This window comes from Hippoglossus stenolepis, chromosome 24, assembly GCF_022539355.2.
Source record: "Hippoglossus stenolepis isolate QCI-W04-F060 chromosome 24, HSTE1.2, whole genome shotgun sequence".
Taxonomy (NCBI): domain Eukaryota; kingdom Metazoa; phylum Chordata; class Actinopteri; order Pleuronectiformes; family Pleuronectidae; genus Hippoglossus; species Hippoglossus stenolepis.
Genome location: NC_061506.1, coordinates 3,762,459 through 3,786,020, shown reverse-complemented (window position 1 = coordinate 3,786,020; position 23,562 = coordinate 3,762,459). Strand labels below are relative to the sequence as shown.

Sequence of the window (23,562 nt, the reverse complement as noted above, 5' to 3'; positions counted from 1 at the left end):
CGCAACCACACACTTGAACTCTCACAGGTTGCCAGCGACGACTTTTGCTTGTGATGACTTGTGAAATGCAGCTTTGCAGATGAGTTGTGGAAGTAAAGTTTACTTTCTTCTCAGTGAGGAGGAACAGTTGAGGAGGAAAGAGAAGAAAAAAACGTGACGCTCTCAGATGATGATTAAGAGAATAACTTTAGTTCCAGTGTTTAAAAATTCTAATTTGTAATTATCTAAATATTGCACCTGACTTCAGTGTATAAGTGGAAGACGTAAATAATTCATGACTTTTAACATCTGCTGTGTTTTCCCCTGCTGAAGCACAAGCCTAACTTAGAGCTCAGCACTTTGTCTAAGTTAATCATGGATGGCAGGGATTTGACTTATAAACACAGCGGGACTATGGACGAAGGAATACAAATCAAGTAAGGGCCCAATTACCTCTGGTTATCCAGGAAGCAGGAGTGAAATATGAACACATTCTGCACATTTAGTACTTCCAGGTTACCCTTAATGGCCAATTCAGGTCTGTGCAGCTGGAAACAACTCGAATCTCTTAAATGGAAATGACAGAAATGAACATTTATGCCAGAATGAAATATCAAGCATGTAAAACCCTCTTGTTGCTAAGTGATTAGTGCAACACTAACATGAATTCTAGGACTGGTTTTTTTACCCAGTCTTGGAGGTTGAAGGTGAGAAGAAACTTTTTAAGAGCAGTTTGTTGTATAGGGTGAAGTGCACAGGAACAGGAAGCTGATTTCTTTCTGACTCAGCTGATTAAAACTGATTTCGCATTTTACATTTTCCTGCTTTAAATCAATGTACATGTACATACAATTTAATAAATTCAAAGCTAATCCATTCATCACCAAATCCTTTTAGTGACTCTACTGTCAAATCTAGATTTATAGATTTAGAATTAGGGCTTTACAAATGTTGGAATGTCGGATATTTTAGCTTCATTCCTGGATAGAGGGAGGAAGTGGAGTTGCATCGTCCATCTTTATTTATACTCCATGGCCTCACTTCGTGCATTGTGATCCTTATTGTTCTATAATCTTGAGTCGTCTTTTTATTTCTGGCCACTGCAATAACTGTATACTCTTTTTTGGGGGTACTAGTTCAGATGCTATGGTCGACCTCTGCGAGCACCTGGAACTTGAAATGAGTTTTAATTTATTTCCAGGAATTCATCACGATGGAAACATGTGATGTGTCGTGAAGTTCCAGCAGTGCAACGGGGGCTAATTATGTGCATTGTCCACGTATTGGTAATTTAGAGAAATCCGTCCTCCCTGAGACACTCACACATAGAAAGGTCCATGTAAATCCATATGTATACGCACACATCCATAAATAGATAAGCGTGTCCCTGTAATCAGAAGGGTATTGTGTTCAGAGCTGCTGTGGCAGAGGGGTGGAAACTTGATGAAGACGTAGCGTCCTGTATCTGCCTGTTAATCAGAATAGTAGGGATGAAAAATGGACAAAGGGATGAACGAGGCTGTGTGATATGGTGAGAGATGGTTTTAACTAGGATCCAAAAAGTTTGGGGGTGGGGAGACCAAAGATTTCAGAGGCTGTGTGAGTGATGTGGAAGAATCTGTTCCTTCTGGAGACAGTTACCATAGCGATAAAAACAGGAGAAGCTGAATCGTAATGTACAGTGAATCATTTTTTCTGTTAACGTGTGTTTGTAAGAGGATCCAGTATCGTGTGGACGGCCTGAGGTTACCTTGGCCTCGATGACGGCCTCGGTGCAGGCCTGCAGCATGGTGAGGTGGTGGGCGAACACCAGGAACTTCAGCTGCTCGGCCTCCAACATCATCTTAATGTAGTCCTTCACAGCTCCCGCCTGGCCACACACAAACAGGCACATACAGAAATAGACACAGATGAAAGGGAGCCACTGAATCCATCACTTCACTGGTCGACCGCACACAGAGGAATCAGCTAGATCAGTGAGGAAGTCAATTAATCACCGCGGCATCCTTTCTGTGTGATCGATTCAGTATTGAATGCCAGGGATCCAGACTTTAAAAGGATAGAGCACACAGAGCGACTGGGGCGCATTTGTCAGCTCGCAGATAGTGAGAGCAAATCAATAAGTCACAACTTGGAGATATGATTGGTGTGTGCGCTCCTTTTCTCTGGGAAGGGGTCGTCGACACCACATACAAGAAATGTCCCCTTTGGATCCGACGATTTAATGAATCCCAGAATCTATCGTTTAAGAAAAGATAAAGCCCTTTTTCTAATTTAATTAAAACAAACATCCTACTTCTCAGGCGCTCCACTCCAGCCTTTTTTTTTTATTGATGCCTGGCATTTGGTCTACCTGTTAGTCTTGTTTTATTTATGAAGTCAGGAGGTAACAATGCTTGATAAACATCACAGCCCAGATTTAACAGCATCGCGCTTGTTTCTGCCGAAGCGTCCGACCTTGATTGACAGCGTGAGGCTAACAATCCCAAAAAAGCACGGAAGCTGCAGAAGTGCGAGTGAGTTAACTGTACCCTGCAGGTATCCGTATCTATCAATTCACCGTGCACTGCTGCCCGGCGATCACACTGTGATGGCTGTGGCCGCTGCCGCTACCGGCTGCAAAGCTGGAGAGGATGTGCTGTATGAGCGTGTCATTGAGCAGCCGGGCTCGGCTCATTTCAGAGCCCCGGGCCAGAAAGCTCCCAAGAATAGCACCAACTAGTGAGAAATACCGAGGTCTGATTTGACTTGAACAGAGCCCTTACTAGACGGTTTTGGAGACAGGCCTTTCTCCACGGTGTGAATCCCACACTTATAATCTCCACACCTCCTGCAACCTGACAACCTCTGCAGCCATCACACCTGCTCTGGTGGGAGAACCTCTGCTTTGCCTTGCTGATAATTAGCCAATGCGCCTGATAATGAATCTCTCCGCCAGGCCTGCCGACCCCGTTCTGATCTGGGGGGTCCTCATTACTGACGGCCTGGCTTCACCGGCTTCCTTCCGCTGAGTTTAATTAGTGCACCAACTTCTCGGCTGTCTGAAGCGGCCCGTTAGCTTGCTTTAAAGTCCAGCATCAGAGCTGTCCTCTCTGGGTAATTGGGAGCAGATGCTTGGCGGGTAAAGCAATAAAAATACCCCAAAGGCGTTTGGCAGCTCCGTCGCAAGGCAGACTGGCAGGCGGGCAGGGGCCGTGACGCTCGTCAGAGTGACATAGATGTGTGAATCTATCACACCATTCCACCCTTCCCGATGATCCAAGAGAAGAAGAGAGAACCTATTTTTTTCCTCTGAAGTAAAGACAGTGTGCCTGACTCTAAAAACCGATAGAAGAGGAAATGAGGCTGGGCCGGCGGTATCGGCTTTGAGGTGGGCGAGTGGGCGGGGGGGGCTTTGTAATGAAAGGAGGTCCGGTGTTAGGCTAAACTGAGCAGAAATCCAATCAGCAAACAACGCCAGGCACAAAAAAAGATCCAAGCTTGGAGGCAGGCTGAGCAAGTAGCGCGTCGATGATTGGATTCGGTGGTTATCTCCGGTCTTCGTTAACCTAGGGGCCACGCTCCTCATGGCTGAGGGCGTCGGGCTAATTGAGAGGAATGCCAGCCCTGGAACATGGAAGATGATTGGAGAGGGATACGATATTTGGAGGAAATGTTGACTCAACTACAGGAACTACCTCTTAGCATCAAGATAAGAGAAGCTGGGACCTGACCACAGGTGGAAAAAGGAAGCGGAAACGTGAACACTTGCTATAACCTCGTCACCAGTTGCTCTGATCCCAACCTTCCTCATACTCTATGCATCCGGCCACCTCCCCACATTGCTTATTTCTCTCTCATTAAAAAAAAAACAAGTCTCTTCAAGCTGAGAGCTGACGGAGTTTCCATAGCAACAACATCACAGAGACGCTGTTGCGGTGTGTAACTTTGAGATAAGGTGTAATCATGCCGGGCTGGACACAACTAAATAATACCTCTGTTATAACTCCCTACTTTGTCTAAGTGCTTTCACTGGCGACCATTAGGCCCTGTTACCATGGCGATGCTTTCCTGTGAAATCTCCCCGAGGGGGTCGGACAAGCGCTCTGATCGTGATGCTGTGCCATCAAGTCACCTTTCTCCTGAACTGTGAAAATGGAGAAAACATACGTTCCATATTTGAAGCTTTATTATTTGGGTTGTATTTGTTGTTTTGTGTTTTCAGAGGAAAGAATATTTGGAATCTTAACACACGGGGGAACGTTTCTCGGAGAAGATCTGCTGACCACATGTCAATAATGGCGCTAATGATGTAATGGGGCCTGTTTTCTCCCAGTTTGGCGATGGGAGGGGCACCATGAACGGGTCAGACATTTCCTGGAGTTCATGTTTGAAAACTGCAGAATTATTAATCTTGCCCAGATTGCCAGAGTTCTCAGACATCATCACCAAACGAGAACAAAACATTCCGATCAGGGGGCCACCCCTTGTTATTTATGGGCGTTGTGTAAATGGTAATGACAAATGGTTTGAGTTGGGAAGCGTTTGTAGTTGTGACAAACAGACAAAGGTTACTGGCGAATAAAAGAAGCCGCCCTGATGAACTGTCAGTGTGACAAATAGGAGACAGTAACACAAACAGAATTTGGTATAAAAACGTCTGAAGATATAAATCAGATTTGTCAAACCCCAGACTGCTGATGCCACACATTGTAATAATAATAACTTAGGTTTATATAGAGCCTTTCAAGGTACCCAAGGCCGCTATACAGAGTAAGGAAAATGAAAATAACTTCAGATAAACTTTATTAATGGATTTTATCCCCCTATCACGGCCATTGGAAACTCAATCAGAAGAGTCGGTTTAAACAGGAGGAGCGTTTACAGGACACAAACCCTGTTTCCTGACTATTGACTATTATTTGGAGAAAGATTTTTAAAAAATTGAGAAACTCTCGTGTTAGGTCAGCAAACTTCAGTCTCATGCTCCTCTGAATTTTCACCTTGCTACGTATAGGGCATGAGGTTGCTTGTTTTGCCCAATATGCATGGACTTTCTACAGATACTTGGCTGCAGACACAAAAGAAAATCACTTTCCCTCTTTAAACCGGTCAAAAATCCATCTATTTGTCCATCTTATACTTGCACATGTTTTCTTCCTGTCTGCATGAATCTGATTTATTTCACTTTCAATGTGATCCACACTTTAACCCCCTGGTCAAAGCTTGAGATCCAACCCGCTCCCTGAAATGATGCAAAATCCTGCGTTTTCTGAACTGCTGAAAGGTTCAACTCTATTTCTGCCTCTTTGATAATAAAGCTGATAGGAGCTAATGTTAGATTTTGACTGGAGCCGGCCGTCTATAAAGGTTTGAGTGCATTAGGTACAAATGCCCTGAGATGAACTCTCAGCATCCAACCATCAAACTACTATGAAGTTCAAAGGAGAGGGTTGATGTGTCACTCAGCACCAAACCCACAGGTTCCTAATGAAGATCTTTAAAAACATGGGTCAGAAATATCTGTGACATTGTTGGAAAAATGGGGAAATAACTCACTTAAGCAGTTGGACACTAGTTTTAAACCAACATCACTCAAACTACTATTTTCAGGTAGGGATTGACAAACATTTGGTGCTAGAGTGAGTAGTTACAGCAGCAGGACATTTAGGATTCATTTAAAACGAGTGTGTTCATGCTAATGAGGGAACACATCAGCCAGTGTAACAGTGTGGCTGGCGGATGTGTTTTTAATTCAAAATGTTTTAATTATCAAGTTCGGGGACAAACATAGAGCTCTATCACACATGAATAAAATATATAGAAAATATTTGGATACACCCACACAATACTGAACTTCAGCCTTAAAGATACACTGCAGAGGATAATGACATAGGCTGGGCTCAAACAAGATGTACTCTGAGACCACCTGCTTTCCCATTACCTTGGCTATGGCTGTTTGTTTGTACATCTGTGTGACCAGCCCCATGACCTCGGTGAAGGGGGTGTCCGTGGCGGCGACCCCCGACCCCAGTCCCTTCATCAGTCTCTCCCACTTGGCGAAGCTGGCTGAGGCCTCCTGGAAACAAGGAGAGCACATAGACGGTGAGGCTGCTTCCTTTCTTCCTTCATCCACCCTTCTCTCTCTCACTCTCTCTCTCTCTTGTTCGCCACTGTTTTTGAGGTATAAAGGGCAGAACAATTAATGGTGCTGCTGGGTGTCCTACTTTCCCTGGAAGAGGGGGAAAAAAATGAGAGAGAGAGGGAGAATTCCCAAGGATGCCACCCCCTCTGACTGGGCTGCTGTGTTAGGTGGGTCATGAGCGTCTCCCAATTATAGCCTTCTTGTGACAAGCTGGGGTCGAAGATGGAGAAGCGAGCGGGCCGGTACAATAAATCAAAGAGGGCTCGCGTGCTCTCAAGGTGATTGGCGAGGAGTATTTAAGGCGGCGTGTCGAGTGGAGAGGATCGCAGTGGGAGCGGCTGCCGGCGAAGGGAAGCATATGCTGCGTTGTGCTCAGAAACGAGACGCGCGGGGAGAGGCCGTGCGTTGTTGTCCACATGTAGGTTAGGCCTGTTTATCATAAAAACAGGCCTCATATAGAAGTTAGTTCATTAACAGCCGGCTTCAGCACATTGTGCGTCTTGTAGAAATCTGACAAGAAAAGCAGCATGCCGTATGTTTGATTCAATTTTCCTGCAATAACTAATAATTTCAGGTGCTTTGGAAGACAATGAACCCCCGTGTCTTCTTTATTAAATTGTCTAACAGTAAACCAGTTTGTCATTAACGGCTATTTTTGCAAGAACACTGCATGGAATCTGTCTAAATCCAGGCTGCAGGATGACACACAAAAAAAAAAAAAACGTGGAAAAGTTCCACAGGAGCGAGCGCCGTCTTAAAGCGCCGCAAATCAAACGGCGGAGAACTGTGAACCATATGGCGAAGTGAAGGAAGAGGCAGCGGCGTGTGAGGAAGCACATACAGTACATGCACATCGTGGTGGGTGTGTGAAGGAGGTCGGAGGGGAGGAAATAAAACGTGTGAGAAAAGGAGAGAAGTCTTATTAATTCAAGCGCTCACACATGTAACCGAGGCGGGTTTCACTACACTGCATCTTTCCCTGTGTTCTACACTGCTACCATGAAACGACTGTGGTGAGATGTGGAAGCTCTGCACCACTTATTGCGATAATTAGCATTTCAGTGGATTCAAACCTCGTCAAAGTCAAGGACGCTGGGATGAATAAATATTATCATATCGAAGGAGCATAAAAGCTGCATTTCCTTTATGCCTTCCCTCAGATGTTTCACTAAGCAGCACCTCCACAAACGCAGCTCAGACTGTCTCGCCGTGTTTTATCTTAATTAAAAAGTTTACATCCGAGAATTTCTTCATAATGTGCCGGGGAAAAAAATAATAATAAGAAGAAAAATAACACGAGTGGCTAAACACTCCACCCTCGATGATATTCACTAGAGTAACGCAGACAAAAGGCCAGGGCTGAGGAAGTAAAGGGCAGGAGGGACATAAAAAGTGTCTGGCTGCGGATGATAAAAGCCATCATTAGGGAGTAAAATGAGATAGGAGGAATGAACTGGTGAGGGGTGCTGGTACGCAGGAGATACCGTCAGGAAAATAAGGTCCACTCGGTATTTTATGTTGTCTATTGTTCCTATTTTCCTGGTTGCAGATTTGGGCGACTGACCACTTCACAGCGTCCTTTCTCATCTCTTCAAACCCCCTCCATTGTCGCTGTGACGCCGTGAAACAAAAACATGCATGCAAAAATACAACATAAACTGTAGAGCAGAACAGCTTTTGTGGTGTTTTTTTGTTTTCAACCGGAGACAAATGATCTCTAAGCTCACTCCTCTGAGGAGATCACGAACAGACGCAGCTGTTTCAGCCGGCTCCAGATAAGAGAGTAAAGCGAGAGCTACACGACATGACATGAACTTTTCCCACAGTTCTACATGTACGTTCGGTGGCCTAATTGGCGCCGCAATGTAGAAACACTGACCATATTTAGCCCCCAATTAAAGCGTCACTTAACATTTAGGGAGACTTGGGTAAAATCCTGCATCATCACTTTCCTGAGTAACTTCCTGGGACGGTGGCTCGGTGCATAATTACTGCTGAAAGAGCTCCTCCAGTGTTTTTCCACTCCTGCTGATATGATACAAAATATAATAAAGGGCTTTTTTTCGTGGATGCTTCGGCGTATTCTCGCACACAGCGGGGAATCTAACCCTTCGTAGCCTCGACACCAGTGAGCCGATGCGGAGAGCGACAGGCGCGAAGGCCAGGTCAGAGCCGCATTAGCATTCACGTGTAAATTCCCACGCATCCAGCACGGCGTGGGAGGCAGAAACCGCAACCATAACTTTGGGTGAGGCTAAAAGTGAAGCGAACACCTACACACGAAACATGACATTCCACCATCTACAAATAGATCCAGGAATAGATGGAGGAAGGAGAACACAGTGAGCGGGATCTCGCTGCATCTTACTTTGGGCTAATGGGGAGTTATTTAATCTTGACGCTGCAGTCGACAGTTTTCTACACTGGACACAGTAGCCATCATGTGTGAATGGATGAGAAAACCGAAAACATCAAGTTCTTATCAAGCAGAAGGACCAGCCTGCGATGCCAAAAGACGATTAATTGTCACTAAATAACTTGTAAATTGTTTATACTAGTAAATGTCCGAAATCATTCAGGAACGTTATCTTGCTATTTTTCTACATCTCAGATTCACTGTGTCCATATGAGAATGTTCTGTTCTTGTGGGTAAGTTTGATTCGAAACAATGTTACCGGAGGAAAGGGGGATTTAACCGGGTGGAGATTCAGGTCTGGTGTCAGAAAATCAGATAGAAACATAACAAATTTAAACAGTATCAGTCTTGGAAACAACTGGAAAATGTTAATACAGTCGTGGAAATGGAAAGCAGGATATTACACAGTGATATTACTTTGTCAGTTATCATAATGAATCAGTCATGTTTCCCCTGAGAGACGTATGTATTATTGAAGAAAGAGAATTGTCTACAACTACTGAAATGTAAAAGATTGCCATGGTGAAACTCGCTAATAGATTTAAAATATAAATCAAAAAAGTACTTTACTTTAATATTTTATCATATTTCTATTCCAATAAAAATTCAGTGACAGACATTGTACTTTTTAAATTCCACTACAGTTATTTGATATTTACATTCCAGATTCAAAATTAATAATACAAAATATTATTAACAAATATAATAATTATAGTGTGATTAATCAATTTATAGAGTAACTGCTGAAGCTCTAATCACATTTAAACTCAGACCGAAGCACGAAGATTCACTTAAAATCAAAACAAGAGTTTTTTTATCACTTAGAAAAGCAGACAAGGTCTGTGCATGACTCAGAATTGATGACTGACACAAGTTTTCTAAATCGTTGCTGTGTGCCACTTAGGAATTAAATAGTTTGTGCAAGTGATTTTTGCATGAAGCACAATATTTGGTGGTTTTGATTGATACAAGAATAAAAACCATTAATTGAATTGAAAATTAGCTGAGGCAAACAACAACAAATGAGCAAATGTCGGTGTGATTTGTGGGGGAAAGTTCAGTGAATCACTCCCCGTGTGCTGAGAACCCCACAGAATTTCATTTTGGCAACCAGCATGAAACTGTGTCTTCATAATTAATCAGGATGTCACAGTAGATTGGTCATTTTGAAGTTATCCTTGTGGCCATGTATGAATTTTTTTAAAGCATAAATTAATGGGTAAAACAAACAAAATGTCTGTGCATCAGAAAGGTACCTTTGCAGCCTCCTTGGGCAGGTCGAAGGGGATACGCTGTCGGATTTTGGGGGGCAGCTGAGTGAGCACCTCAGCCTTGAGACGGCGGATCATGATCTGACTCAGCCGCTGGTGCAGCTCCTCCAGGTTGGACGCACCGCGACAGTCCCACTGTCTGCGAGACCCAAAGTACCTGGGAGACATGGAATGGGAGGTGAAGCCGGCATTCTTATTTCTATTTTTTTCAGAGACACACGTTTCTCACAGAGTCAAACTTCCTAAGAAAACATACTTATTTACAGCACTGGCCTGAAGGAATAGTTAAACACATATAAACATTCCCACCTGGGAGCTGCCCAGTAGCACAACAGCCTTCCACTGTTTATCGCTGAGCAGCTCTGCTGGAGCAGTCCGGGGATCAGCTTTTTGCTTAAGGGCAATTTGCAGAATGGAAACTATTTTGTCTAATGGCCACAGCAGCAGGTTCATCCCAAAACTCACCAGCAACTTTCACAATTTATCCGCCAAACGGATTTTTAGAATAGTACTGGCCCTCAATACAAAGGCTGGTTATCTGCCATATTGGCTGGAAGTGTGGACAAAGTTAACAAGGCACTGCCAGAATTTACTGTTTCACACTTCGATTTTCAAACTTGAAGTTGCTGAAGGAAGAGAAAACCGACTCGCTTCTTCGAAAACAACATTTATGCCTGGTTGTGAGAATTTGAACCAGGACCTGTGCAGCTGAGATGCTGCTGCTCTGTCTCCTGGACTTCACTATCATGAAGGGAATGCAATAGGAACACGTTATGGAACCGCCTTGTGATTCCTCTGTTGTATGGATCCGTGTGTGTGTGTGTGTGTGTGTGTGTGTGTGTGTGTGTGTGTGTGTGTGTGTGTGTGTGTGTGTGTGTGTGTGTGTGTGTGTGTGTGTGTGTGTGTGGCTCAGAACGGTATTCCCAACCACACTAAGTACCATTATATACAAACTGTTATCATTAATGGCGTCGGGCCCATCCCCAACCGAGCCGCTGACTTTGATGGACATCCAAAACAATGTATTTGATGTGTTTGTTCACACATGTAACTGATCGTCGCTGGCAACCAGCAGCCAATTGGCATTTAAGGCTTGGCTTCAGTTGCCGTCTGGCTCCAACAACAAACCTACTCAGCAGCTCCGCCACTCCAGACTCAGGTAGAGTCCGCCTTACCCCAATGCTCACTTTAATAAAGACTGAGAATGAAATGGTAGGTGAGGTTTAATGAAACTCGGCTAATTTCACCAAGAAAAGACCGAAATCAGGTATTACACTTGGAGAAAATGAGTTTGAAAATATATTTAAGTTAATTAAGAAGATTGATAGTTCCACATGAAGCTGGAGCCATCAGATGGCTATCTTAGCTTAGCATAAAGACAGAAAGAAGAGGGGGAAAGTTATGTCTTATTTTGTTGAATTTGTGCAAGTGTTAAAAATTAAAAGATGTGGTTTTATAAGGGATTATGTGATGAATTAATTCTTAGTCTGGTACATGACCCCCCTGTTAAACCACAACATTGTTTTAATCTGAGTTTTGTGTATTATTTCCCAAAATGTGAAACAGAGGTACATTTCTGACAGAAAAATATCAAATATATCATTGTGTGGATTATAGAATAAACAAAATTTAAATGAAATGTCTGTCAGTTGTAAGATACAGTAAATGTAACATAGACCAATTGGAAAATATGAGGTTATATACGTTGTTGTTCTGTGGGTCGGTGCTGAACGTTCACCTGTAGCGGGCGTTGCAGAATTTCTTGGCGAAGTCGGTCCAGGTCCCGAAGCTCTTCGGATAGAGGGCATCGATCTGCATGAACAGCTGTGGAAACACACACAGAAAATAGATCTGAGCGCTTCACGCCACGTAGCTCTCATCGTCATGGTGATATCACGTCAACCGCCCTGATCGCAGTACCAGAAGATGACCCTTTAAAAAAACGTAGTATTTCTATAACATCACATACATTTGAAAAACATCTCCCAGACAAAAGTGGAAGAGTTAGCAGTAAATCATGGAGACTGTTTTTACCTCCCAACTTTTCAACTTCTGGCTTGTGAAAGGTGAGAGCACACCATCACTCAAAACCTTTTTTTGGCTTGAAACACAGACCTTACCAGCGCTCACGATTAGTCTACTGTCACAGAGTAAATCTTGTGTGCAATCTATTCAAGGTCCTGTTGCCCTTCGCCTAGTTTACCAGTCCTGGGTAGTAGGACTGGGTGGTAATTTTTGTCAGCGCCAATTAACCAGGTCAAACCACGGTGCGGCAGATACGGATCTGAGAGGGAAATGAAATTGGATCAAATATCAACGCGCTGCTGCTAAATCGCTGCTGACACGGAAAAAAATTGTCCGTCATCACAAGATCATTTTTCGTGACTTCATTTAGAAATACCGATAAATTATGAGCTGCCGGTTTCTGTCGTCAGAGGACATACGTGGTTTTCTCATGTCACGTACAGACGGCATCACGTGCACCACAACAAAGCTCCCAGGATCCGTGTCAATTTTGAGTATTTGCAGCAATTTCTGGAGTAATGACAGGCAATCATCGGCAGGGCGATCTGAATAAGCCGCCACAGTGAGAGCGCTATTCTAAATTCATCACTTGTTCAACAGGAGCTTTGCATTTTCACCCCTCACACTGTTGATATAATAGGTGGGTGGAATGAGGGCACATCATGAACAGTGCACCATGCCCTGAGCTGTGTGCTAACTCGATGTCAGAGCCACAGTGAGTAATGATGGCAATGAGGAGACTGGCACAGAGGCAGGGACAGGTCTTATCAGGTTTGTGCTGCAGATGATAAAATGTTATATTCAGTTTCAGATTCTAGTGGCAGAGACGGGGAGAGAGATATCGAAAAAACTAACCTCACCACTGCAGGCAGGCGAAGACAAGATGGCATGTATCACACACACATCTTCGCACACTCAGGAACACACACACACACACACACACACACACACACACACACTTTCCCGACGACACACCTTCTAAAGATTTCTTACAAGTACGAACTTCACTTCATTTTGGAATTAATTAGCCGCCTGAATTTCATCAGTTAATTATCATGATCGGGTCTCGGCAATAATTAAGTTTTCCTCACAGCAGCGGGATGACAGTGAGATCTGAGTCGTGTGTCACACAGACACTTAAACACAGTCAACACAAAACCTGTGATGATAATCCTGAAACGTTGTTGTACCTTTGCACAACAGGGACAGAATCTGGAACACATTCGATCACCTCACACCAGCGCTTGTGATTCCACAGGGGCTCCCGGTCAGTATAAGAATTGACTTTAATATTTAATGAAAACATATTACTGTTCTTCCTGATCTCACACTTAAACACTACTTGCTAAGATCCTGATCGTATGCATACCAGAGCGTGACCTATGATTAAATCCCCTTTTTTAAAACAGGTTTTAATGCCCATTTCTAATTCTAATGTTAAGTGTCGTTCTTAAAGAATAACTCTGGTGATATTATATATATATTCTCGGTGATCTGATCAAAAGCAGACAGCTCTAAGTACGTATTCACACCTGTCAATAGAATCATTAGAATGCGTCTCCGGTGACCACTTACGATCGGATCTCACTTCGCCGCTCTGTATGCAAATAAACACGTAGCTGCATCGCTGCTGTTCATAAAAGACCAAATGTGATGTTGTTTATAGTCAGAGTGACGATGAAAGATGGGTCTATTGTCAGTGTGTGTGTGTGTGTGTGTGTGTGTGTGTGTGTGTGTGTGTGTGTGTGTGTGTGTGTGTGTGTGTGTGTGTGTGTGTGTGTGTGTGTGTGTGTGTGTGTGTGTGTGTGTGTAAGACTCAGAGAAGGAGCCGGGCAAGTTGACGCTGAGCTGAAATAGGATTTTTACTCTTTTTAAATAGCAAGAAAAATAGAAAATCTATATGTGGTGCTGGTCACAAATAAATAAAGGTATATAAAACAAGGACAATTTTTTGGTTATGAAACTACAGCAGGTCAGAGGACGACAGCTGAGTAGACAGTGTGGCCTTTGTGTTCACACAATAGACCGTATACAAAGATGGATGACGCGTCTCCACTTCCTCCCACTAACCAGAAATAAAGCCCAAATATCCGAGAAACAAACACTGACACCTTGAACATTTGGAGCCAGAGTCCAATCTGGTCCATGTTCCGTCTACTAATAAGGAAGAGGCTGGATTTATGACGTACACTGCAGCCGGCCACCAGTGGACGAGGCCAATTTAAAAGAAAATAGCGACATTTGTCAAACAGTCCTATTAGTGACTTTTTTGACAAAATTTTGGAAACATAACCCAAGGATGTTTTTTTGGAACTTTAGCTTTGATTATTGCTTATTTATCATGAATATTAATCTTGTAGAAAAAATACTAAAGATGCGATTCAATGTTTTTCGGGGGCCTGAGCTACTATTATTGTCTGAATGATTATTTTATGCATCTTTTCTCGACTTGGGAATTTGTGTAGAAGTAAAGTTTTATAATATTCAATGTGCAACAGTTACAGAGTCATAGAAAAGCTACATCGCAGGTTATGAATAATTACAAGGCCTTGTGTGTGTGTGTGTGTGTGTGTGTGTGTGTGTGTGTGTGTGTGTGTGTGTGTGTGTGTGTGTGTGTGTTTACCGGAGAGCAGAGCTATTCATAAACAGGATGTTTTGCATATGTTCCAATTTTCTGAAAACAATCAGTAGTCGGGAATTGGAAAAAAAATAAAAGATTGTTTTTCAGATCAACCGTATATATTTTGTTCTGTAAACACAATAAATACATCGACGCATAACCCTTAATTATTTAGCAGATTATCATCATGATGATTTAAGCAACAGAAAAACATAGTAAAAGCCAGAAGTAGCACTGCTCCTGAGGCTGCAGTGGATGACTTGAGTGTAAATGCCAAAGCACAAAGCTGCATCTGTGCCCCGTCATTAGGACACATTGGTCATAGAGCACTGGTTATTGATGCTGTATTGTGTCTTCACATCGAGAGCCTGAAAAGATTTTCTATTCACAAAGTCCACTTCATCCCCTGCAGCTGCAGTGATGGAATACGCCCGCAATCTACATCCTCAATATAACATATATAAAAATGATATAATAAATCATTATGGGGAAGGGGGACGGCTCTGGTGCTCCTCCACTCACCGTTGTCCTGTGAACAGCCCTTCTTATTGTCTCTAAATTCAATAGTTTTCCCCCGTGTGCTTCTTTTTATTACTTGTCTCATTTATTGCGGTGCAGTGTCTGTTCATATCGGGCTTTGTAAATGAAGTTTTTGCAACAAAGGTTATTGAAATAAGTCCGCGGGATCCTTGAGGATAAGTGATGCCAGAGAGAGTTAATTGGCTTTTTGAATGTTGGATCCGAGTATTACCTGCTCGGGAGCAAGTTACCATGGCGATCAACCTGCACCGTGGAGTGAAACACCTTTGTTAAGAGCAGGAGCTGAGCCCTGAGTCGGCCGACTAATCTGTCTTCCCGAGTTCGGGCTCACAAGGATGTATTATTGGAATCTGTTGAGTGTCGTTTTTTTCCTCATTAGCTACAGAACATCTTTGATTTTTCATAAAAAAATCCAAAGTGGGGTTTAAAATAATTTTGGATCTGTAAGGTCTCTGCAGTCTGAAAAGAAAACAACTCCCCTTTCCCCTGTTAAACGTCTATTCTCTTTCCATTTGATCCAGTGTTATTACCTCCTCGGGTCGACCCAGGGCCGGGGTCCCGGTGAGCAGGATGGCCCGCTTGGCTCTCTGAATGAACGGAACCAGAATCTTCGTCCGCGCCGCATTCCGAGACTTGAGGTAATGCGACTCGTCCACCACGACCACGGCAAACTGCTGCCTGGTCAGGGCCTCCACGAGGGGGCGCGAGTCTGTGGTGAGCAGCCCATAACCCAACACTGTCACCTTGCTGCTGCTGATACCCCTGGAGGGACACACACACACACACACACACACACACACACACACACACACACACACACACACACACACACACACACACACACACACACACACACACACACACACACACACACACACACACAAGAATGGCAAGTTAACATTACTTTATTTGTTCTTACTTGTTGCTTATCAGGAGCTGCAAAGACCAATTGTTTAATTAGTCAGCTTTTAACTTTCTCAATTTATCGATTCATCATTTGCTCAGATAATAAATAATTCCCAGAGCCCAAGATGACATTTTCAAATAGCTTGTTTTGTTTGACCAGTATTCCAAACCCCTAATATATATTAAATCTACAACAATACAAGTATTACAAGTAGTAATATTCACATTTAAGGAGCTGAAACAAGCCGGAGTACCCGAACCACCAAGGCAGAACAAGAACCTCCTTGCTGGGAGGCAACAGTGCCAACCACTGCACCACCATGCCCCCCGTCCCTCAATATGTTCACTAATTTGTTTGTGTCATATTGTGGCAAATAGAACATGTTACCATTGACATATATGTATCAATAGTTAAATACATATATACTCAAAATCTGCTCAGAAGTTCTGGTGTTCACTGACTTGGCAACAAAGCCATTAAGGCAAAGTACAGCAGACTTTTGAAAATGGCTGTGTGGACGTGATGAATGTGAAGGCAGACCGAGGAAGACACACAGATGTGGACACACTGCCGTACTCCGACTGCGACTGCTGCTTTTTCATAAATCTCCTCTTCTGGAGCACTTAAGAAATCCATTCCTGGGCTGTGCTGCAATTTCTATATTATCCAGGTTGTGCGCCGAGCTAACACACACACACACACACACACACACACACACACACATTCACGGATAAACAAACAAACACAGAAGCGACATTCAGCTGCATGAAACTCAATAAGCATCTCTGAGAAATCAAAAAACGTTTCCAGCATCTGTCAAGCTCAAATTCGCCTTCGCCACACACACACACACACACACACACACACACACACACACACACACACACACACACACACACACACACACACACACACACACACACACACACACACACACACACACACACACACACACACACACACGTTTCCGAGCTGAAATAAACCTCAGGTGCCATTCCTGCTCTACATAAGAACAAGTGAATCAAAATACAGGGAGGAGGTGCTGCATAATTTTTTTCTTGCCTCCTTGTTCAGTCATTAACACATCCAGTTCAAGGACACGTTTTTCCCAGAAGGCTTTCACAACCTCTTTGCACCCCATCTGTGATGTGAGGTGGGAAGGTTTTTTTTTTACCCCCTCTCTCTCTCTCTATGCCACAAATACAGAAAGTTTGTTTCATTCAAAAATAAAAAAACTAAGGGAACTAGGGGAAAGTTGAGGAGATAATGAAAGTGGCTGTTTTCAAGGCTGCAAACCTGAACCAATATAAACAGCTGAGAAAATGAGTCTCAATTCTCTACGACAGCATTTTCCCACTTCCTGCATTGGAAAAAAAAAATATTCAGCTCGTGTTCAATATTGCAGTGGACGCCTTGACATGATTTGTCTGTCAGGTCTGTCACACATCGGCCTCTGCTGGCTCCTGACACCGTGGGACATTTTGAGATTAATTTGTCAGCCACAACTTTTCTGTCTGTCACACGGCCTCACTTTCACACCGTGTGGCCAAGAATGTTCAGGCTCTTAATAGCATCTCTTTAGGTAAATCATTACCACTCGAATGTGTGGAGGCAGAGAGCAGGAGAGGTGCTGACATCAAACGCTGCCACACTCCTTGTCGAGGACAACCTCCCCTTTAGTTCAAATAATGGCTGCAGCCTTTCACTTAGATAATCCTATGTACGATGAACATAATCCTGTGGATTATGTACTTTGCATTGATATCCCACACATATTTATGAGCTCTAAAGAGACCTGGTATGCACTCCCACAGAGGCTCTGGGTCTGGATGTGCAGAATGCCTCCCTATCTGCTCGATAAATGCATCGTTTTTTCTCCTTGAATGATTTTAAAATAAATAACGACTAATTGTTTTGGCATTTTCTGAAGAATTTAAAATTCACAGTCTCAAGTGTGCTCGGTTTCTTTGTCATGCATGATAGTAAATTGAATATTTGGGTTTTTGGCCTGATGATTGGACAAAACGAGCAAAATAAAGATGTTACTTTGAGGTTGAAATCATGGACTGGTCTCTTCATCCTCCCACTATCCTCCCACAATCCACCCCAGCAGCTTGTATCTATCCACGAGGCAACTTCACATCATTACAGATGTGTGGCCTGGCGCAGGCGTCGGTGCTGCGGTGGGATGACCTACATGGTGTGGCTCTTGTTCTCCACCAGGTTAATGTCTCCAGGCCGCAGCTCGGGGATCCACCTCTCCAGCTCCTCGATCCAGGGATATTTCAGGGACGAGGGCACCACCACGAGGAGAGGCCACTCCTGCCTGAAGGCGCATGCCACCGCGATGGCCTGCACCGTCTTCCCAAGACCCATCTGGACCGAGCAAATCAACACACGGCGAAGGGGAGAGAAAAACAAGTCAATTGCGCACCGACGCTGCGATAAATTGCATATGACGGCCGAGCTGATGCAAGGCCCAAGAGTAATATGGTCTCAGAATGAGTCTTGTGTCAAAACTGATTAGGCACGTGGGAGTGCTGCACAGGGCTGACAAATTAATTTGGAAGGCATGCAGCGAAGTCTCAGGTAAGTTTCTTTTTTTTGGGGGGGGGGGGTGGACAGATTTCCTGAGCCAGCATTGTGTGTGCTTACCTCATCAGCAATCATACATCTGTAAAACAAAAGGAAACAGAGAAAACTTTATCAGATGGGTGCTGAGACGAGGAAATTACTTTGTAGGCCAGACAAATCCTAGTTGCTATAAAAAGACAGAGTTCATAGTTTAAAGTTTTAAAGGACAGAAGCCCCCCGCAGCATGAGGGCTTTGCTCAAGGGCACAACAGCATTAATCGGGGGGGGGGCATTTATTCTGATACACATGCCCAGCTTGTCCAAGGATTCATACCAAAACTCTCCTGTCACATCCCGACCTCTCAAACCTTCCTGGCCACAGTGAAAAGTCGTGAGACACATACCATCAGCTTAACTCTTGGACAAATTTCAAGTCTGTCACTTGTGATTTACGGATGCACTGGCACTTTGTTTGAGTTTGAGAACTGTTGCTGCTATTTAATATTAATGCTGTTGTTCCTAATGAATATTTCAGATTGTGATGTAGCTGAGAGTCCTCGGAGAGACTTTGCAGAGTGTTCCCTGCGCTTGGGTTCATCCGGTTACCTGGAAAAGAAAGTAACATGGTGGCTCATGCAGAGCAACATCTAATCACAGTTTAATTCCCGACGTAAAACGATAATAACATTAAAATGATACAGAAAACTGTTCTTTTCTTTTAATGATCTAAATTTAGGCAATGACAAGCTGCCCCACAAAAATCACTGTCACGTTCTTCTGGTGTTGCTGACAGGTGCAGCACAAGGTTTTTTTAGCGCAATTAACAATTAATCGATTAGTGAGTCAACAGAAATGTAATCTGCGATCTACCCCTGCTAATCCTGATTATCCTTTTATATCTTCACTTTCATATTTTGAAGAGGGTGAGATTAACCTGCGATTGAACCTCAAACGAGGACAACAGCATCAGCTCACCTCGGGCTCTGATATGATGTTTGTGCAGCCACAGAGCAGCAAACTACTTCCCTTTACGAAGCACATTATGAGGAACAATGAGAGCTCGACACATGCCCTCCGCTGGAGTCGTCCCCGTGGAAAAAGTGCAAATAGATCAACCTCTGGTTCTCTCTGCCCACTGGGTTTGGGCCCATTGTCATTGCCTTGCTTATTCACAAACGCTTCCAACATCATGTCAGAGCAAATAGTGCAACAGAGCGGCTCTGAATACCTCAGACACACTCTCTCATTATTCTTCCTCCTCCTCCTCCTCCTCCTCCCCCCATCTCCGCCCCATTTCTCTCTTTCAGCTGAGGAACATGATTAATGTGCACCTTGCCACTGGTGGTTTTTCTAATTGCCAGCACACCGGCCCAGTCAGCGCAATGTGTGCACGCACGCACACACACACACACACAAACATACACACACACGCCACACTCAAATGGGTCTTATGTGTGTGAAAAATGCACACAAAGGAAAAATACATGCAAAAAAATACACAATGAATGCACAGGCACGTGAACAAAAGGAGGTCCACACATGTAAACTTATATATGTGCAGGTGCGTGTGTGTGTGTGTGTGTGTGTGTGTGTGTGTGTGTGTGTGTGTGTGCACATATATACACCAACCCACACCCACACCCACACCCACAAACTAGGGAGGGAGTGTGGCTGGGGCAGGTGCTTGCCATTTCTCAACACATTAATCATCCTCCTTTAAATAACCTGAGCGTCGTCTTGACGGTTTGAGACTGCGAGGATGCTGCAGTGCTGTTGCCTGACGACGGCACGGTCCCTGTCAAACGCATCTTTTTAATGTTATCTCTGAAACCCACAAGCCCCAAAGTGTCAGGAAAATGGGCTCCCCACCCCCACCCCCACCGCTCAGAGCTGGCTACGATGAATTGATGGCTTCGACCTCTGCACAGTGATGTGTTGTGTGGCCCCGTGTCTAACCCCAATCTTCCAGCCCGGCTCCGGTTCTCTTCTGAGGACCGGACCTCCGGTGCACCGTGGTCAGCGGGGAAACGGCTCAGAGGTTGGACGCTGCACAAAAGGCTGACTCGAAGGATGCTCCCCTGCACTCGGCTCGGACTCACTAAGCTCACTCACACACAGCTCTGGGTTCAGAGTGCAGTTTTGCTGTGTGGTGTGAATGTACTTGAAATCAAATCAAAGTAGCCTTTAGCAGGAAAGGTTTTGGCTGGTGTTTCTTTCGTGCTTGTGGAAGATGGAAGATGAATGCTTGTTTGAATAGCGTGTAGGACTTTAAAAGGAAAAGCTATATGGGGCAATCGAAGATCCCCAACTTCAGCCCACTCTTCTGCACTTCATGTAAAAGCTCTTTTATCCCTATTTTTCCAAAAAAATAAAGTTTTGTGCATGATGTACAATTGTTACACACAAACACACACAAGCAATTTTTTGTCTTGAATGTTTTTAACTACCTTTTACCAACCACAGAGTGACATTTAAATAATCTGCATAAATACATCATGTTTCCAACCATCTAAATTGAAGACATTTGCAAAAATATACATAACCTCATTAGACAGCAAATTACCCATTAAATTATATGTTCATCATACAAATGACAAATTTAATTCGTAGGCAAAACAAAAACAACCTTTCAGTCAGACTCTGCACGTAGACTGTAAATAAATATGGACGACATGCCTGCGAAGCCAAACTACTGCCAAAGCGTGTTGATCGCCACCTGGTGGCTGGCTGCAGTACAGGTCCCTCCATGTTAGCTGATAGGACATGGACCAGATAAAAAAATGTAAGAACACATTGAAGAAACAAATACTGACGTCATTTCAGGTAGCTCTTATCATACTGATGTTTGTTGAAGTGTTTTATGATTAGTTTGGTTTTAATTAGTTAATTAGTTAATTGGAAGCTGCATAACTGACATTACAGAATCAATAATCAAATGAAGACATGTGGATTATGTAGACATGTCTTAATTTCATTATGTTTTCACAGCCTTTAGCAACTGCTTGACGACGCATGGGTTCAGGATAACAAGTAACAGGATTTAATGTTGATGTCTCACATTATCAGACCATGCAGGAATATGAATGGAATATTTTACTAGCAACTTTACTAGCAAACATCGTAATAATGTCCTCTTCAGAATAAGGTCAATAGTCAGAATTTTTACGTCAATGATGAAGATGTGATTTTGTTGTATCCTTGTGAATCCCTTCCAAGAATCATAATCTCCTTTTGTGTACATTAAAGGGGCTCACCGCTGATTCCACACATGAGGATCAGATCAATTTAGTCACTTCTCAGTGTGTGAAAACAGATCCATAACTTCCTTTGTGGCCTCGGAGGCAGCTTTCTAAAGCGTGAAGAAGAAAAACACAACCCCTGGTGATGTCATCGATATAGGCTCATAGGCGAGAGTACAAGTGTGGTGTAAATACATGAACTTGTGTGTGTGTGTGTGTGTGTGTGTGTGTGTGTGTGTGTGTGTGTGTGTGTGTGTGTGTGTGTGTGTGTGTGTGTGTGTGTGTGTGTGTGTGTGTGTGTGTGTGTGTGTGTGTGTGTGTGTGTGTGTGTGTGTGTTCAGAGGACAAGCTCCGTCTCTGGAATAGAGTTCTCTCAGTAATTTGACCGTCACAAGGAGAGACAACACAGTGTGCGTATTGATCGCTGCTCGCATCAGGAGAGCAGGCCATATTCAATCAAAGCACGGGCGGTCATTTAGAAAAATATTCTGGATGAGTCAAAACAGGCTGAACATGCTCTGCTTCCAGCTGCAGTCGACATCTTAATCGAAGTTTACAGCACTTAACTGATGTACATATAGCCCCCCCTCAGAGTACTGCATTTTACAAATGTACCCTGGGTACATTCAAACAGTGGTGACGGAAATACTCAAACATTTTATGTAAAAGTACAAATAAATAGATCAAAATGTGCTTAACAAAGTAAATGTACTTTATTTTATCCCACTACTGCTTTTTAGCAATCCGATGCAAACTTCTGCCAAACTTTCCAAACAACACAATCAATCACCTCTCATGGGTTTTTATTATCATACCGTGACACAACTGTCCCACATTATCCCTCGTCTAACTCCATAAAACTCACTCACCCTCCTACACAGACGGATGCGGCGGACTCCGCGAGTATTGCAACAACATTTGATGTTTCGCTTCGGTACGCTTGATGTCTCCGGTTGTGAAAAAGCACAATGACGGTGAGAGTTAAAGGAGAAAATGCACCCACGGATCCTCCTACAGCGTTAGATCTCTAACATCAATCTGTGACGTTCTGTGGATTTCAGGAGTTATTTTATAATGAAGCACTCTGACTTTTATTTCTTTGTCTGACAGCCTGCCTCATCCAGTTCCACCCCAGGTAGTCATCCTACATTTCCCAGAATTGTTATACTCCTTCCTCAAAATCTAACATGTGTGAAACTGCACTGCACTCAGGTCTATTCAGGTTATTGCCTTTGCAATGAGTCTGTTGAGTATCAGTAAAGAAAATCGGCTTCTGCTTTGGTTTGATGTTCTTTCCAAGGACGCTGAAGGAACAAATAAAGAACAGTGGGGTGCATCAGATCAAGATTACTGTCAATAACAATCAGTTTAAGCTAAAGTCATGCTTGCTGTCTGTCTGTCTCTGAGTGCATGGGTAGAGATGTGGATCAGGGGTTGTGTTTTGCATTAATTCATTTTTTTCCCCACCATTTTCACAAGAATCTGCTAAAATGCGAGCTACATTTGAATAAAAACATAGCAGCTGTATTATGTCCCATTAATGCTTGTAGAAAATGTAGCAACCAGAATGTGGATAAGATGGTTTCCTGAAATGGCTTCATGTGTTTAAGCTTTTAAAGCTTGTCTCTCGACGAAAGATTCTGTAAATTCACATGCACATGTCATTTTTGTGGATTACCAATACATGCTTTTATCATAATATCGTGCATGCAGCCATTAAATGCAGATTTAAGACCCTCATCAAGTCACGTCAGGTCATTTTTTAAAGCTCGTGAAGCAAACATTCATTTTATTATATTAATAGATAAAATCTGCCGGCAAAATTGGCCATCGGTCAGCTGGTAATAAGGAGCTGCCCACCTTTTTT

At 43.4% G+C, this 23,562-nt stretch overlaps 1 protein-coding gene across 2 annotated transcripts in view; it reads right to left on the bottom strand.

The window, feature by feature from the left end:
* zranb3 (zinc finger, RAN-binding domain containing 3) overlaps window positions 1-23,562 on the bottom strand; it is a 67,121-nt gene that overhangs the window by 38,373 nt on the left and 5,186 nt on the right. For both annotated transcript variants that reach the window (XM_047339085.1, XM_035149767.2), the window contains exons 3-9: window positions 18,538-18,556; window positions 18,080-18,258; window positions 15,506-15,737; window positions 11,529-11,614; window positions 9,776-9,947; window positions 5,903-6,037; window positions 1,730-1,849 (exon numbers count right to left, since the gene is read on the bottom strand). In XM_047339085.1, the coding sequence (XP_047195041.1) occupies window positions 1,730-1,849; window positions 5,903-6,037; window positions 9,776-9,947; window positions 11,529-11,614; window positions 15,506-15,737; window positions 18,080-18,258; window positions 18,538-18,556 (943 nt within the window). The remainder of the gene's footprint in view (window positions 1-1,729; window positions 1,850-5,902; window positions 6,038-9,775; window positions 9,948-11,528; window positions 11,615-15,505; window positions 15,738-18,079; window positions 18,259-18,537; window positions 18,557-23,562) is intronic.